The sequence below is a fragment of the Dendropsophus ebraccatus genome, chromosome 5, assembly GCF_027789765.1.
Source record: "Dendropsophus ebraccatus isolate aDenEbr1 chromosome 5, aDenEbr1.pat, whole genome shotgun sequence".
Classification (NCBI taxonomy): domain Eukaryota; kingdom Metazoa; phylum Chordata; class Amphibia; order Anura; family Hylidae; genus Dendropsophus; species Dendropsophus ebraccatus.
Genome location: NC_091458.1, coordinates 143820512 through 143838641, shown reverse-complemented (window position 1 = coordinate 143838641; position 18130 = coordinate 143820512). Strand labels below are relative to the sequence as shown.

General features: G+C 42.0%; 1 protein-coding gene across 4 annotated transcripts in view; it reads right to left on the bottom strand.

The window, feature by feature from the left end:
- NAV1 (neuron navigator 1) overlaps positions 1 to 18130 on the bottom strand; it is a 300773-nt gene that overhangs the window by 49435 nt on the left and 233208 nt on the right. For all 4 annotated transcript variants that reach the window (XM_069971515.1, XM_069971517.1, XM_069971516.1 and 1 more), the window contains exons 27-28: positions 12406 to 12602; positions 5112 to 5230 (exon numbers count right to left, since the gene is read on the bottom strand). In XM_069971515.1, the coding sequence (XP_069827616.1) occupies positions 5112 to 5230; positions 12406 to 12602 (316 nt within the window). The remainder of the gene's footprint in view (positions 1 to 5111; positions 5231 to 12405; positions 12603 to 18130) is intronic.

Here is an 18130-nt window from a genome sequence, read left to right as displayed (position 1 = left end):
CTATTTGAAATTGGCGCCGACGGGAACGGAGGAAGAGAGAGCACGGAGGAAGTGACAGGTGGGAGCAGGGGGCGGCACACAGAGAACACGGCCGGCGCTCAGATAGCCGCCGGCCGTGTTCTCTGCTCTATACTTTGTTAAACTGCGCTATAATGCTAATTAACAAAGTTTCGATACCAGGAAATCCTGGTATCGAACCGTTTTTTTGCCCGAAATATCGATAGTAGTATCGATATTTCGGTGCATCGTGCATCCCTAACCCGGACCACGGAGGCCAGCTGTCCGGACCCCTGGTCAGACCTCCTAACCGCCCGGGACGGACCGGATCCGGGGCGGTTAGTTGGTCCCGCTCCCCACCGCAATGCCTCCCGCCCCATAGGCGTACTGTCCTTAGATTTCAGTACGCCTGTGGGGCTGGGGGCAGTGTCGGTCCGGCCCCCAGCTGATACGCGCTCTCTGGGGATGTCCCGGGGATTCCCCAGCAGAGCGTGCACCAAACACCTCAGTGTACGCTGCCGGCCTGAACTTCCCGGAAGTACAGGCCAGCGGCGTACACTGAGGTCACTGGTGTGCACTCTGCTGGAGAATCCCCGGGACATGCCCAGAGAGCGTGTATCAGCCGGAGGCCAGGCCGACAGGAGAAAAGAAGAAGACAGGCGCAGCGGGGGAGCGAGGTGCTAGGTGAGTTGTGGTTTGTTTTGTTTTTTTTTTGCCTGGGGGCCATCTATAAGGGGAGAGCGCACAGGGGGGCTATATACTACTGGGGGGGAGCTCACAGGGGGCTATATTCTACAGGGGGAGAGCGCAAAGGGGGGCTATATACTACTGGGGGGGCTATATACTACTGAGGGGAGTGCACAGGGGGGCTATATACTACTAGGGGGGCTATATACTACTGGGGGAGCGCACAGGGGGGCTATTTACTACTGGGGGAAGCTCACAGGGGGCTATATACCACAGGGGGAGAGCACAGGGGGGCTATATACTACTGGGGGACCTCACAGGGGGTTATATACTACAGGGGGAGAGAACAGGGGTGCTAAATACTACTGGGGGGAGCTCACAGGGGGGCTATATACTACTGGGGGGAGTTCACAGGGGGGCTATATACTACAGAGGGAGATCACAGGGGGGCTATATACTACTAGGGGGAGCTCACAGGGGCCTATATACTACAGGGGGAGAGCACAGGGGGCTATATACTACAGGGGGAGAGCACAGGGGGGCTATATACTACTGGGGGGGAGCGCACAGGGGGCCTATATACTACTGGGGGGAGCTCACAGGGGGGGTATATACTACTGGGGGAGGCAACAGGGGGGGCTATATACTACAGGGGGAGAGCACAGGGGGGCTATATACTACTGGGGGGAGCTCACAGGGGGGCTATATACTACTGGGGGAGCTCACAGGGGGCTATATACTACAGGGGAGAGCACAGGGGGGCTATATACTACTGGGGGGAGCTCACAGGGGGCTATATACTACAGGGGGAGAGCGCACAGGGGGGCTATATATTATTGGGGGAGCAACAGGGGGCTATACACCACTGGGGGAGAGCACACAGGGGGGCTATACACTACTGGGAGAGCAACAGGGGGGGCTATATACTACCAGCGCAGTCACCCCCTTTGTACCTAATATCAAAGGGCTGGTGAGAGAGAAAAAATGCCAGTTTTCCTGCTAGTAAGCAGCAATTCTATATGTAAATAGTTGAACGTTTGTGAAAAGTAACAAAACACGTTTCCTACTGATGTTCAGCTCGGACCTTCACCTGACAATAGACCCTGGTAAGTGGACCTTCACTAAAAGTTGTTGAGTACCCCTGCCCTAGAATTACAGATGGGGGCTGTGTTCACACTACGTATATATCAGTCAGTATTGTGGTCCTCATATTGCCCTGCCCTGCCTTCATGGTAGGTACTGACACTGACATCCAACCACTGTACCCCCAGGGGTCCAGAGAGGAAGAGGGACCCGCCACTGCACTGTTCAGCCCCCTCACTGTAGTGCCGGCTGAGCGGGCTGAACAGAGGAGCAGGACCTGCCAGGTCCTGCAAGGCACAGGAGAGGGATGAAGGACCTTATGGTCACATGTCCCAAAGGTCCTCAATACTTCTATGTGAAGATCAGCCCGGACTACAGGAGGAGGAGGGGGGAAGCCTGGGAGCTGTTAGTGCTGTGTAAGTGTGTCAGTGAGTGTATATATGTATCTGTGGGTATATGTATATGTCAGTGTGTGTATATATGTATCTGTGTATATATTTATATGTCAGTATGTGTATGTATCTGGGGCTATATGTGTGTGTGTGTGTGTATGTCAGCAATGTCTGTAGCACTGGTCCCTAGACCAACATTTAATGTAAAAAATGCTTAATTTTTACACTAAATTATTGATCTTGTCTTGATTTTTTCATTTTCACAAGGGGTTAAAAGATAAAAAAAAAAAAAAAATGTGTAGAGCAATTTCCCGAGTACGAAAATACCCCACAAGTGGACATAAAGCGCCATGTGGGTGCAGGGTAAGCCTCCAAAGGGAAGGGGCGCCATTTGGTTTTTGGAGGCTGGCTTTGGAATGGAATGGATTTCGAGGGCCATGTTGCATTTACAAGGCCCCTGTGTTGCCAAGACCGTTGAAACCCCCCACAAGTGACGCCATTATGGAAACTACACCCCTTAGGGAATGTAACAAGGGGTGTAGTGAGCATATAGACCCCACTGGTGACGGGCACAAATGTGGAACAATGTGGCGTGAAAATGAAATATTAAATTTTTTACACTATAATGTTGGTTTAGCCTTAAATTTTTCATTTTCACAAGGGGTTAAAAGAGGAAAAAACACACAAAATGTGTAGAACAATTTCTCCCGAGTCCGTAAATACCCCACATGTGGACATAAAGCGCCATGTGGGCGCAGGGCAAGCCTCCGAAGGGAAGGAGCGCCATTTGGATTTTGGAGGCTGGATTCGGCCAGAAAGGATGATGAATGCCATGTCGCATTTACAGAGCCCTTGTGCTGCCAAAACACTGGAAACCCCCCACAAGTGACCCCATTCTGGAAACTACACCCCTCAAGGAATCTAACAAGGGGTGCGGTGAGGATATGGACCCCTTGATGACAGGCACATTTGTGCCGTGAAAGTGAAAAAATGAAAAATTTCCTGTAATTTCATGTAACATTGTTCCACATTTATGCCCGTCACCAGTGGGGTCCTTATGCTCACTGCACCCCTTGTTAGATTCCTTAAGGGGTGTAGTTTCCAGAATGGGGTCACTTGTGGGGGGTTTCAAGTGTCTTGACAGCACGAGGGCTCTGTAAATGCGACATGGCCCTTGAAATCCATTCCAGTGAAATTCAGCTTCCAAAAGCCAATTGGCGCTCCCTTACTTTAGAGGCTCGTCCTCCGCACGCTTGGCAGTTTATGTCCACATGTGGGGTATTTCTGTACTCGGGAGAAACTGCGCTACACGCTTTGTGTTTTTTTTCCCTTTTATCCCATTGTGAAAATGAAAAATTGAAGGCTAGAACAACGTTAGGCTATGTTCACACTACGTAAGTTTCCGGCCGTAGCGCGCTCCGTGAATAAGCTGCCGCAGATTTACGTAGTTTGCGTACAATGGAAAGTATACGATCCACGGCTGCACAGTTCACACTACGTACGAACTTACGCCCGGATCGTATGCGGCGCCGCAAAAAATGAACCAGACCATTGTTTCGGGACGGAAATGCTGTAACTTACGCCCGTAGCGTAACATCCGGTCCCGTACGTAGTGGTGATTTCTTCATTTTTTCAGCTTTTTGTGCAGATCCAAAAGGTTCTGTGGGGTGTCCGGGGCTAGGCGAAGCTTTCCAAGTAAAAGACCGCCGTCAGATCGCTATGTATGCCGCTCGGGAAGCGTACGTAGCTTACGGGCGTAAGTTCGCGGACCGTACATAGCCGGCCGCAACTTGCGTAAATGTTTAAACGTATATGTCCGGCCGCGAAAAATATGCGGCCGGACATATACGTAGTGTGAACATAGCCTCATAGTGTAAAAAATAAATTTTTCTTCTTTTCACGCCACATTGTTCTGAAAATCTGTGAAGCACCTGTGGAGTCTAAATGCTCACCGCACCCCTTGTTACATTCCTTGAGGAGTGTAGTTTTCTAAATGGTGTCCCTTTGGGGGTGTTTTTTATGTTTTGGAACCCCAGAGCTTCTGCCAACCTGAAGTGGTACAGTCAAAAATGACCAAATATAACGGAGGCGTTGAAATTCACTAGGCGCTCCTTTGTATCTGAGGCTTGTGGTTGCATCAAACAATGCAATAGGGCCACATATGGGGTATTTCTATAAACTGCAGAAACGGGGCAATAAATATTGGGGTGCATTTCTCTGGTAGTAGGTTTATAATTATGAAAAATATTGGATTACAAGAAAATCTCTGCACAGACAATTAAAATGTTCTAATTTCTTGCACACTTGACTTTTATTTCTGTGACTCTCCTAAAGGGTTAAAAAACTTTCTGGCTGTGCTTTTGCAGAGTTTGGGGGGTGCAGTTTCTGAAATGGGGTGCTTTGTGGGGCTTTCTAACATACAGGCCCCTCAAATACACTTTAAACCTTAACAGGTCCCTAAAAATATCTGATTTTGAAATTTTACGGAAAATTAGGAAAATTGCTGCTAATGTTTTAAGCTTTCTATTGTCTAAAAAAAAAAAGAAAAATAGTTTAATAAATACCGCCATCATAAAGTAGACATGTTGCTAATGCTATTTAATATATAATTTATGTGGCATAACCATTTTCTGTATAAGCAGAAAAGTTTCAAAGTTGGAAAAATGCATTTTTTCACAATTTTTCACGTTATTTTGTTTTTTTTTCATAAAGATTCGTTATAAGTATGGACTCCAATTTATCAGAAATGTAAAGTACCATATGTCACGAGAAAACAATCTCAGAATCAGCCGGATAGGTAAAAGCATCCCGAAGTTATTAATGAATAAAAAGACACAGGTCATATTCATAAAATTTGTCTCTGTCCTTAAGGCCATTTCAGGCTCTGTCCTTAAGGGTTTAAGACAACCGCAACAGCAATCAAAATGGGAAGTACAATAGTAGCACACTTGCCTTAAGTCCATCCTTGGCTCCTTCTGAAAGGTAAGGAATAATAGAGTTGTTCCACAAATCAATAAACCATACCCGGAAATCCTCGATTCCAATTGGACAGGATAAGAAAAAACAGGGACCTAAAATGGCAAACAAGGATTAACTTCCAACTCTATTTTCCAACCTTTCATTTGATCTCTTTGCCATTTTACGGAATGATTCATAAAAAGTTCCATAAAAAATTATTTTATGTAAGATTTACATGAATTTCAAGTACTGTAATGTATAATGTAAAAGAAAGGTAGCAGTACAATTTGACATGTGATGTTAAATACAGTTAAATACAGATATATAAATAAAACTGTGTGTGCCAAAATTATTGTGCTATTTGTACAATAAACCTGACTTTAACCCTTTAGCGACCCATGACGTACCTGGTACGTCATGGTGCCGCGGGGGGTGTTCAGAGCGGGGTCCCGCCGGGACCCCGCTCTGAACGGCACCGATCCTGGCTGCAATCTGCAGCCGGGCAGTGCCTCTATTAGGCGGCGCGGGTCCCGTTGCCGCGCCGGCTAATTAAGCACTTCAATGCAGCTGTCAAACCTGAAAGCTGCATTGAAGTGCTTTGTAAACAACATCCCTGGTGTCTAGTGGGACGGAGGGGGGGGGGGAGATCCGTTCTTCTGCCCGTGCCGGGCCTCAGCGTCGCACTGACGCTGATCCCGGCTCGGCAATAGATTGCTATGGCCTGCAGCAGGCCATAGAAGTCTATGACCGATTACAATGATCTTTGCTGTGTATATACACAGCATTGATCTTTATGAGGGATCAGTGCTGTTTATATACAAGTCCCCCAGGGGGGCTTCTAGTTTATGTAAAAAAAAAAAGTAAAAAAGTGTTTTTATTAATAAAAAATCCCCTCCCCTAATAAAAGTCTGAATCACCCCCCTTTTCCCATTTTATAAATATAAATTATTAAATAAACAAATAAATAAACATATTTGGTATCGCCGCGCACGTAATCGCCCGAACTATTAATTAATTCCATTCCTGATCTCGCACGGTAAACGGCGTCAGCGCAAAAAAAAATTCCAAAGTGCATCAAATCCAGAAAAAATGTAATAAAAAGTGATCAAAAAGTCGTATATGCGCAATCAAGGTACCGATAGAAAGAACACATCATGGCGCAAAAAATTACACCTGACACAGCCCCATAGACCAAAGGATAAAAGCGCTATAAGCCTGGGAATGGAGCGATTTTAAGGAACATATATTTGTTAACAATGGTTTGAATTTTTTAAAAGCCATCAGATAATATAAAAGTTATACATGTTACATATCGTTGTAATCGTAACAACTTGAGGAACATGCATAACCAGTCAGTTTTACCATAGGGCGAACGGCATAAATGCAAAACTCCCCAAAATCAAAACAAATTTGTTTTTTGTTTTTTCAATTTGCCAGCGCAAATGATTTTTTTTCCGGTTTCGCAGCATATTTTATGGAAAAATAATGCCTGTCATTGCAAAGTACAATTGGTTTTGCAAAAAATAAGCGCTCAAATAAGTCTCTAGGTGAAAAAATGCAAGCGCTATGGACTTTTAAACATAAAAGCGCAAAAACGTAAATTGGCTTTGACCTTAAGGGGTTAATAACTTGAACCACATTGCTTTTTGGGTATTTTAGGCACTTTTAAGCTTTGCTGAATAAGGGGACTGAAAGGGGTGGCTTAAATGCAATGCCATGCACCAATTTGGCAAAACACAAAAAGGCAATCAAGCCCAGATTACCCCAAGTAAGAAAATATTAAAAGTAACTTAAAATATTTGATAAAATATGACACGTGAAAAAAGAAAAATATTAAAAGCCTCTACACCACAGCCTGGAGTGTATAATGCTGTAAGTGCACCAGCCGATGGTGTTAAATATAGATATAGAGTTAGCTGCAGACTTACTACAATATGATGGACTGTGGTAATAGACATTTAAAACTTAGACACCGCCACCACAACTAGTTTCACTCAACTAAGGAGCGTCTTCAGGTGTGGGGCGAATGGCCATCTTCTAAGCTTGATTGAGCACTTAGCCCTTTGTGCCTTTTTCTGTTTTGCTTATTAGCTCAGTACCCTAGTGTTTTTTGGCACTGAAGGTTTTTTTTGTGTTTATCATACACCAATTTGGCACACAATTTTGACATAATGTAAGCCAACTAGTGGGGCGTGGCTTAGCACACAGACAGAGAATGCGTGTAGCAGCAGCTCCTAAAAATAAATCTCCTGTTTATCATTTTGGCTCCTACCATGCACATAGGAGTCAGCAAGGTATTGGGAAGGTTGGAAAACCAGACTATGGCTGCTACAAGAGCAGCCCGCCTTGGATAAACTCCGATAATATGCCGGGGATGGTGGGTAAGATGGCCACCACAGCTTGAAGGCCTGACAACTGAGGAAGAGAAGCAAGGCATTCACCCGCCACACAGCTCCAAGAAAGAGCCTGAGCCTACATTAAAGCAAGTTACAGCACAACTCCTACAAGCTATAACCAGCTGCAAAACTACTCTCACTGGCAAGTTAAGAGGTAAAGGTGGATGTTGGCCTCCTCAGGCAAGATTTGCCGAACTTGCGGAGCAGGATAACTCATGTGAAGGTGCAGGTATCTGCAATGGAGGACAATATTGCACCGCTGACTAATACAGTTTCTTCTCTGATCTTTCGTAAGCAGAAGGCAGATGATCTAGAAAACCGGCTCTGTCATAACAATATAAGGATCATTGGCATGCCTGAGCAGATGGAGGAGCAGAACACTACACAATTTGTCGAAAAATATCTACAAGAACTCTTCCCAGAGGCGAGCTGATGTCTGACATAAATGTCCTCTCTTGGAATGCCAGAGGGATGGGTTCTCCTCATAAGCGGTCTGTCATAATTATGCACATAATGTAATTCAGCCCTACAGTGGCCTGCTTACAAGAAACACATCTTGTGCCTGAGGAAAGTAGATTCCTCAGTAATTTGTGGATGCAGTGGCAGGCTCATTCCTAAAATACCTCTTATTCCAGGGGAGTTTCTTTTCTCATTCACAAGTTGCTCAGGTGGGAACTGATTTGTACTAGGATAGACCTGCAGGGGCAATACATATTCATACATACTTTATCAATAACATTACATAAGTTCTGTTAGGGTTATATAACCCACCTACAGCTACTCTGGAAATGGTTTGTTCAGCCATAACCTTTGCCGCTAATTACCCCAATACTAGGTGTTTATGTTTTGGAGATTTTAATATGGCACAGAATGCACTGCTGGATTATCATACATTAGGGCCTATAAATAGAGATTCTGATGAAATTGCTTGATAACTGACTTAATAAAGTCCTATATAATACATGGGAATCAGGCAGGCTTTATGCCTAATAGATTTACCATGGATAATATTAGAAGGTTGTAGGTGACAATCCAGGTTGGAGTGGCGATGGGTAGGGACTGGGCCTTGGCATCACTTGGTGGCCATTCCTGACTGAAGTCCTTAGACGGTTTGGTTTCAGAATTAACTTCATAAAATAGATCCTGAGGTGCTTGGGATGGTACTGGGTTAGAGGGGAGACCGTATAGGCTTACATCCTAATGACTTAATCTTATTTATGTCCCAACCCAATGTAATTTTACGACATGGAGAGAAAGGAGCGGCTGCACATCCCACCTATGGCTGATACTAATGTCGCTAGGCCTATTTTAAAAACCAATGGCAGGATGTTGGTATATAATTTGATCAAACCATATTGCCCCTTGTACCACGTGCAGGTCCCCTGGTTCACACGGTTCCCTACGCTAACTCCACACTGTGTCGGTCAGCGACCTTCAAAGTGTGCACATGCAGGGAAGGGAGGCCATGGAATGGCCCTGCAACCCCAATGTCACAGGACCAAACCCAAAATGCCCCACCAAAACCCAGCCGGCACCACCGGCGGGGAAGGCTGTCCCCAAACAACACAAGTATGAATATGGTATTGCACTTACCACCACTGCTGCAGACAGAATGGGAAAGACATAAGGTACTGACATGGGAGCACATGTATATCCTGCCAATTCGCGTCATGTGGGTCTTATGAAGAGGAGTGCCCAATGTAATGTTACCTTACTTGATAGCCAAGATAGGCAAATTTGGTGACTATTCTGGCCTTAAGATTAATTGGTCCAAATCAGTATTTGTCCACTGAGGTTGGTGCAGTGGCTGGATGCTATGTATGAGTTAAAAGACAACTTTAAGTATTTGGGCATCCATATGTATAGAAATGTCAAATTTGTATCTAGCAGGCAATGTCCTCCCCTTAATTTCTTTGTAAATACTAAATTTAGAGTTTGGAGTTCATTGCCTTTAACAGTGATTAGGTCGCATTAATCTGGTCAAAATAATCATCTTACCAAAATGCTTATATATTCTTCAGCATGCCTCAATTCCTGTTGCCAAGACCTTCTTTAAAAAAATTACATTCTTGCTAACAACATTTGTAAGGGGGATTACTGGAGTCGCTGATTCGCTGTACCACTGCTAGCGATGACATAAGCCGCACCAGGGAGTGGAGTCTGGGGCCAACTTAATTGCCAGTAGCTTACAATTACCTATGGTGTAATACCTCTCAGATGGACAAAAGGTCTGTGAGAAGAAGCCACAGGTCTTGGTCCTCCCAGATTAGTCTCTCTCTCTGAGTGAGAACAGCCACCACTCCCACAGATGAAGCATCCACTTCTGGAGAGAAAGGTCTGGCTGTATCTGGATGTGACAGGACTAGTGCAGAATAAAAGATGGTCTTCAACTTGACGCCATCAGAGTGGAAAAGTGGGGAATTAATTAGTAGTAGGCAAACCCCAAGAACTGCTGAATAGCTCCAACGGGACATAGCCACTAAAGAACCGCAGAGAGCTTTGCTCGATTCATCTGCAAACCCTGGTCTTAAACGATTTAACCAAGAAAAGAAAGGCTAGACTGGTGGAACATGCACTTCTCCAACTTGACGTACAGGCAATTGACTCATGTAAATGTCCCACATGGGTCTGCAAGTCCGGAGACTAGATCAGGATGTCGTCCAGGTATATGATGACACAGGTGTAAAGGAGGTCCCGGAAGGTACTGGACCGGGAGGCAAGCCAATGGCTTGGAGTTTGATGGAGACAGAGTTGACTGGCTGTAAGGGGTCTGCAGACAGCTGTCGAAACAATCTGGTCCCCCAACGCAAGATCTCTTCAGTCCAGGGGAGTGGAGTTGCAGCCAAGAAAAACCCAACAGCAGAGCCGAGGAGGAACGGGATAACATATGGAAGGCTATCTTCTCCGCGTGTAGCGCCCCTACCTGAAGGATCACCGGTTCTGTCTGGAATTGTACTAATTCTTTCAGGGTATCGAATTAAGTCATTTACCCAGCTACAGGATGATTTCCATGTACCTAAAAGCTCCTTTTTTTAAATTTCTCCAACTGCGTCACACACTTAATAGCCAATTTACATCCCTCAGACTTCCAATTTCTAATTACCTCCTTATTGGCGTCCCCAGATCCCAGGGCCTACAAGGTCTCCTACGCTCCCTGTATACTCATTTAGTTACGCTTAAAATAACTAGAATCCTCTACCAGCAGAGAGCTATTGAAAGTCTCAGATATCTACTATAACTAAAGAGAGTAGTACGAAGTCTTATGTTTACACAGTCAGGTTTCACTGGCTGCCAACAATAAGATGACACAATTGTTTATTACAGATATTACGTTTTCTTACACCCATTTGGCTAAACTGCATGGGTAGATCTGTTTTTGATGGGTGTCATCAATGTCATCAACCCAGAGCTGATTTTTGGCACTTTATGTGATGAAACCGATTTCTTTAGACCCATTAATTAGTTTTTTTGGAATACTGCCCAAAGTGTCCTGCACTCATCACAAACATATTTTTCTTGAGTCCTTGTTTCTTGCATAGAAAATAATAGCTCTTCGTTTGATGGACCCCTGTCCGCCTACTCTATCCAAATGGAAAAAAAATGGTTACCAAAATAATTCCCATCGAACAGATTGTATTTACAAAAAGAAGACACCCCAAAAAGTTCCAAAAACTCTGGGGTGCATAGTGTGCATCGCCTCAAGCTACATACACAGCACTGAATAATCAGTCAATACAGGACTCTTTGAGCTCTCAGCTAAGCATGTAAGAATCTAAGTTATAAACAATTTTAGGTGCCTGTTAGTTGAATCTGTGTGTTGGTATGGTTTTAGGTTCATGTTAGAATATGTATGGTTTTTCAACTTGATTTTATAGTACACCCCTCCCCATTTAAATTGTTTAGTAAAACAAATTAAAGAAAAAAAAACAACAACTAATTAATGGTCCAAAGTTAGACTAGACAGAATAAAAGATGCCAGATTTTAAAACTGGCAATATGATAAACCTGACACAATTTTACATAGGCTAATTGTAGTTTATATTGTCCTGGAATTACACAATTACGCTATTTTCACACAACGTTTTTTCAGCTCAATTTAAAATGACATCCGTCATTTTGAGGCTAAAATAACGGACATCATTTAGCAGCCTGGCCTCCCCTTAGTGCAATGACTGGTGTTTGTACATTATTCTAGTTTGGGTTTACTACTTGGCCTTTGGGTGCGGCTTAATTGAAAAATCCATTGAATTTAACAGTAAAAACAGAGAAAGAACGGTGACAAAAGAAAAACTGTGAGTCAAAAGCTAATAAAATACGTCTGCTGTTCGCACAAAACGGCCGAAAATAATTGTCATGATCAGTATTTTGATGTCCGCTGCGATAATGTCCGTTATTCAATATATTATGTGCATTGGATGTCTGTCTTCCCAATGCATTGCAGTCAGTTAAATCTCTGCAATAATGGACGTTTTTTAAAATTGCAAGTGGCCGCCTTTTCTCTATTTTTGACGTTGTGTGAACATTGCCTTAGAAAATATCTAACCAACTGACTTATTTAGAAAAGCTAATGTGAAAAAAAGAGAGAAAAACTATTAGGCTAGGTTCTTACTACACAAAAATTCATTATCATTATTTGCTATTTTCAATACCGACAGACAGCCATCTGGAAATACTGCTGTCATTTTTATGTAGTGTGAACATAGCCTTATACTGTAGGGTAATAACAGTGAAGATGAAATTTGGAATAAAAGGTTAAAGGATATTTATATAAAATAAAAAGAGAAAATATTAAATTTGGAACAAAAAATGTAATAGGTATTTATATAAAATAAAAGATACAAAATGAAATGTAGCCCAAATTAAGGTAAAAACATTAATTTTGTTGTGTATACCTATGAGGAAGTCTGGAGTACTGTGCTTCTCCAGGAAAGTATGCAAATGGTACCACAGTCGGGGAACCCAGTCGAGAACTTTGAGTAGCTCTCCATGTCCAGTTCCAATGCTGCCTTCAGATTCTAAGAGCTTTCGACGTAAATATCGACCTAAGAACCCATTTGCTGGTTCCACATTATTAGAGAAAGTTAACAACCTGTTAATGACAAAATGATTTTTAATAGATATTACTACTGAGCAGTTATAGAAGCACACTCGTGATACTTGTGGTGGAAGGTGGAGCACACAAACAAGATTTTTCTTGGCCATGCAGGCTACATGACTGTGACCAATGTTATCATTCCGCTACCCTTCCCCCATGACTTTATAAGACCATTTTAGGTAGCTAAAAACCGCTGACAGTTTCCCTTGAAGTGTCAACACAAAAAATGTTAAGCATTTGGGGCTGAATTTAACCATAAATAATATTCTTAGGGGGACAACCCATTTAAGGTCAAAACAGGTCATGACCTTAAAGTGGTATTCCCATCTCCGTAAGTTATGCACAATGCAGAGGAAAGAGGATAACAGTGTCAATAAATAAAAGGCAATAAAAGGAAGATTATGTTCTTGTTCTTAGGACTGGCAGGGTTGTCAGCATTCGACCCATGACAATCCTATCCAGTAGAAAAAAATAAGCATTTTTTGGAAGTTTGCTACACAAATATACTGTGTGGAGAAGGTTTTAGAGATCCAACAAAGTCTTTAGAAAAAAAAGTACATAGATGCCAATATGTCTGTAAAAGCATTTAATACCATTGCCAAACAATTACACATTTGATCTTTATGAAAAATGTACAGGGGAAAAAAAACAGGGTAATGCTGCACTATCTTGCAACTGCACCACTAAAAGTATGGTGATGGAAAAGACAAGCAGCGTATAAAAGTATGGTGATCGAAAAGACAAGTAGCGCAAACGCTGAAGAACTTCTGACGCTCGCATGACACCCCAACTCCTTCAAACAGATGACTGGTGTGGGGTGCCAGAAGTCAAACCCCTGTTGATCTAAAACTGAAGGCCTTTCTTGAAGATAGATTGATTTAAAATAAACAAACAAAAAAAAACCAAACAGATAAGCCCTTTTAGGCTAGGTTCACACTATGTAACTGTGCGGCTGTATTTGCGGCTGTAATTGTGCAGCGGTATTTTTGGTGGTTCATGCGTACGCTGGAAAGTATACGATATACGGCTGCACAGTGCACACTATGTATGAATCTACGGCCCTATCGTAAACGGACCCGTAAACAATGAACAAGACCATTGTTTGCGGCTGGAAATGCGGCCGTGGATTGACAGGCGGTCCGTACGGAGTACTTCAAAATAGCCGGCAATGATGCCGAATGCTGATGCCTCTAATAGTTAATATATTAAATTAATCAAACACATTTTCTTTGTAATAAAGTCCCTTTCATTGTTCAATAATTTAATTCTAACAAATCCATCATTGTGCAATTAAATATACTGTTAAAATAAATATATATATATATAAATAAATGTATATTTATATATATATTTATTTTTTGACAGTATATTTAATTGCACAATAATAGATTCGTTAGAATTAAATTATTGAACAACGAAAGTTGTTGAACAACTGATGTCAGACTGCACCCATCCCAGCAAGGAAGGGGTTAAGTGACCCCCCTTCCTTGCTGGGAGGGGTGCAGTGCTGGGGAGGGGGTGGGGAGAGCTCTATACTCACCCCGATGTTGTCTCTTCGCTGGTCCGCAGCACAATGAAGTCACTGTGCTGCGGACTGGCTCTTTATATGTGCGCTGAGCCAATCAGCTGAGAGCACATATAATTCTAAATGTTTCTTCTAATAATGCTATTGTGATAACATAATTAGAAGAAACATTTGATGTTTTAATTAAAGTAAAGTGATGATTAGTACAGAAAGCTCTATTGCCGGCAATATGAATTAACGGCTTACTGGAGCGTCCTGTACTAATTAATATTTAATTAATAAAACACATTTTCGTTGAAATAAAATCAGTTTCGTTGTTCAATAATTTAATTCTAGCGAATCCATTATTGTGCAATTAAATATACTGTCAAAAAATAAATATATATATATAAATATACATTTATTTATATATATATTTATTTTAACAGTATATTTAATTGCACAATGATGGATTTGTTAGAATTAAATTATTGAACAACGAAAGGGACTTTATTACAAAGAAAATGTGTTTTATTAATTTAATATATTAACTATTAGAGGCATCAGCATTCGGCATCATTGCCGGCTATTTTTGAAGTACTCCGTACGGAGCGCCTGTCAATCCACGGCCGCATTTCCAGCCGCAAACAATGGTCTTGTTCATTTTTTACGGGTCCGTTTACGATAGGGCCGTAGATTCATACATAGTGTGCACTGTGCAGCCGTATATCGTATACTTTCCAGCGTACGCATGAACCACCAAAAATACCGCTGCACAATTACAGCCGCAAATACAGCCGCACAGTTACATAGTGTGAACCTAGCCTAAAAGGGCTTATCTGTTTGGGTTTTTTTTTGTTTGTTTATTTTAAATCAATCTATCTTCAAGATAGGCCTTCAGTTTTAGATCAACAGGGGTTCGTTTTCTGGCACCCCACACCAGTCATCTGTTTAAAGGAGTTGGGGTGTCATGCGAGCGTCAGAAGTTCTTCAGCGTTTGCGCTACTTGTCTTTTCGATCACCATACTTTTATACGCTGCTTGTCTTTTCCATCACCATACTTTTAGTGGTGCAGTTGCAAGATAGTGCAGCATTACCCTGTTTTTTTCCCCTGCACATTTTTCATAAAGATCAAATGTGTAATTGTTTGGCAATGGTATTAAATGCTTTTACAGACATATTGGCATCTATGTACTTTTTTTTCTAAAGACTTTGTTGGATCTTTAAAACCTTCTCCACACAGTATATTTGTGTAGCAAACTTCCAAAAAATGCTTATTTTTTTCTACTGGATAGGGAATAACAAGCAGATTGTCATGGGTCGAATGCTGACAACCCTGCCAGTCTTAAGAACAAGAACATAATCTTCCTTTTATTGCCTTTTATTTATTGACACTGTTATCCTCTTTCCAGGAGCACAACACCCATCATTGTGAGCGGTGTTGTGCTCCTTTACAGTATGCAGCATCTTTACAGATCGCTGCTTACAGTCTGGCCCCCAAGGGGTTAAGGGAGGATGTATTGTATCCCCCTTAACCCCTTGGGGGCCAGACTGATGTCAGACTGCACCCATCAAAGCAAGGAAGGGGTTAAGTGCCCCCCCTTCCTTGCTGGGAGGGGTGCAGTGCTGGGGAGAGCTCTATACTCACCCCGATGTGTCCTCTTCGCTGGTCCGCAGCACAATGAAGTCACTGTGCTGCGGACCGGCTCTTTATATGTGCGCTGAGCCGATCAGCCAATCAGCTGAGCGCACATATAATTCTAAATGTTTCTTCTAATAATGCTATTGTGATAACATAATTAGAAGAAACATTTGATGTTTTAATTAAAGTAAAGTGATGATTAGTACAGAATGCTCTATTGCCGGCAATATGAATTAACGGCTTACTGGAGCTTCCTGTACTAATTAATATTTAATTAATAAAACACATTTTCATTTAAATAAAATCAGTTTCGTTGTTCAATAATTTAATTTAAACGAATCCATCATTGTGCAATTAAATATACTGTCAAAAAATAAATATATATATAAATATACATTTATTTATATATATATTTATTTTAACAGTATATTTAATTGCAAAATAATGGAATCGTTTAAATTTAATTATTGAACAATGAAAGGCACTTTATTACAACGAAAATGTGTTTTATTATTTCAATATATTAAACATGAGAGGCATCGTCATTACTGCAGAGGATCGCAAACCCCTGGTAATAGCGATTCATGTAAACTGTTTCCCTGCTTTCCCAGATGCATCCAGAGGTGTTTGCATCACTTTCTTAAGATTTTATTTGTTATTTTTAGTTGAACCAGATTTCCAAGTAAATGACCGTATGTTTTCAGCCGCATGTCTATTTTTTCCCACGGCCGTAGTTTCATCCGCACATTTACAGCCGCATAAAAAATACAGCCGCACACATACATAGTGTGAACATAGCCTTACTCTGCAAATTTCATCATGGGACTACCTCACCCAATTTTCAGACACTTTTTATTTTCTGTAGAAGGTTACCATTACTGGTTTTGTGACCTAAATGCCTTGTCTATGACTAACTCTTCTGCCTGGAACCACTTTGGTTTAGTAGTCCTTGCACACATTTACAGTCTTCTTTTATGCCCAAACTGAAGCCACAGCATTTATGCACCTTTGCAGCTACCAAGCTTTGATGAAGACAATACCACTTTTAGCACACCGGCCTATTACTTTAATAACCTGCCGACAACTTAAAGTTGATTGTGTCTTGTGTATCATGCTGCCATATATATCACTAGAAAATATACCTGGCGCTGCTTGGGTATAAAGTGTCGGTGTGTTAATTAGATTTGTTTCAAGGGTGCCCAGGAGGCCAATCTATGACGTGTTTTTTTTGTCTAAGGGGAAACCAACAGGAGCCCTATATACCCGACAGTTCTGCACTGTTTATGTAAATTGCAGCTTATGCACATCGGAAATAAACTAAAAACTTTTAACATTCTAAAAGCCAAACTGAGATGTCATATGATCAGACTGTATACAGAGCCTGGTTATATACAACATTGGCAGTGTTATACAGAGCCTGGTTATATACAACATTGGCAGTGTTATATACAGCCTGGTTATATACAACATTGGCAGTGCTGCGAACAGCCTAGTTATATACAGCATTGGCAGTGTTATATACAGAGCCTGGTTATCTACAACATTGGCAGTGTTATATACAGTCTGTTTATATACAACATAGCAGTGTTATATACAGCCTGGTTATATACAACATTGGCAATGTTATATGCAACATTGGCAGTGTTACATACAGCCTGGTTATATACAACAATGTCAGTGATACATACAGCCATGTTATATACAACATTGGCAGTGTTGTATACAGCCTGGTTATATACAAAATTGGCAGTGTTATTGCGAGGTGCATTGACAAAGATTTTTACCTGATACAACTCTGGAGCAGCAACAAACAAATGTCCATGTAGAAAACATGCAGAATCAAGATTTATGCTGCCACCTGCAGTGATCGGCCATGGGCCTTGTTTATTGTCATTGCAAATGGTGCTTAACAGGAAACTGCAATCGTCTAAAAGATATTGTTTCATATGAGTTAATCAATTGGATCTGCGGCGTTCCGAGAAACCGGAAGTGCCGTGCTGTGACTTGTAGTACTATGCATGTATAAATGATGTGATATCTAAGGTTGTTGTTAGGCTTGAGAAAGGCACCTATGGATGCTGGTGCCGAAACGCGTCGCTGCTACCAATAAATTATTTGTTTTTATGACTAGTTTGATTGGGAGTTACTATTTTGGTAACCGCATATGCGGCTATGTACCATTGACTACCCGGTCCTAGTTTTTATCTGCGCTTGGCACCTTAGAAGATCATTGTTGGATCCCTAAGTCCTTGAAGGATTCCTTTGCTGTTTGTCTATGTGCTCCACACGCTGTGTGGATGATCTTGTGCTGAGCTGCGATATTTGATTGAAGCCCTAGATAGTGTTGTGCCTATCCTTTGCACAACACAAGAAGGT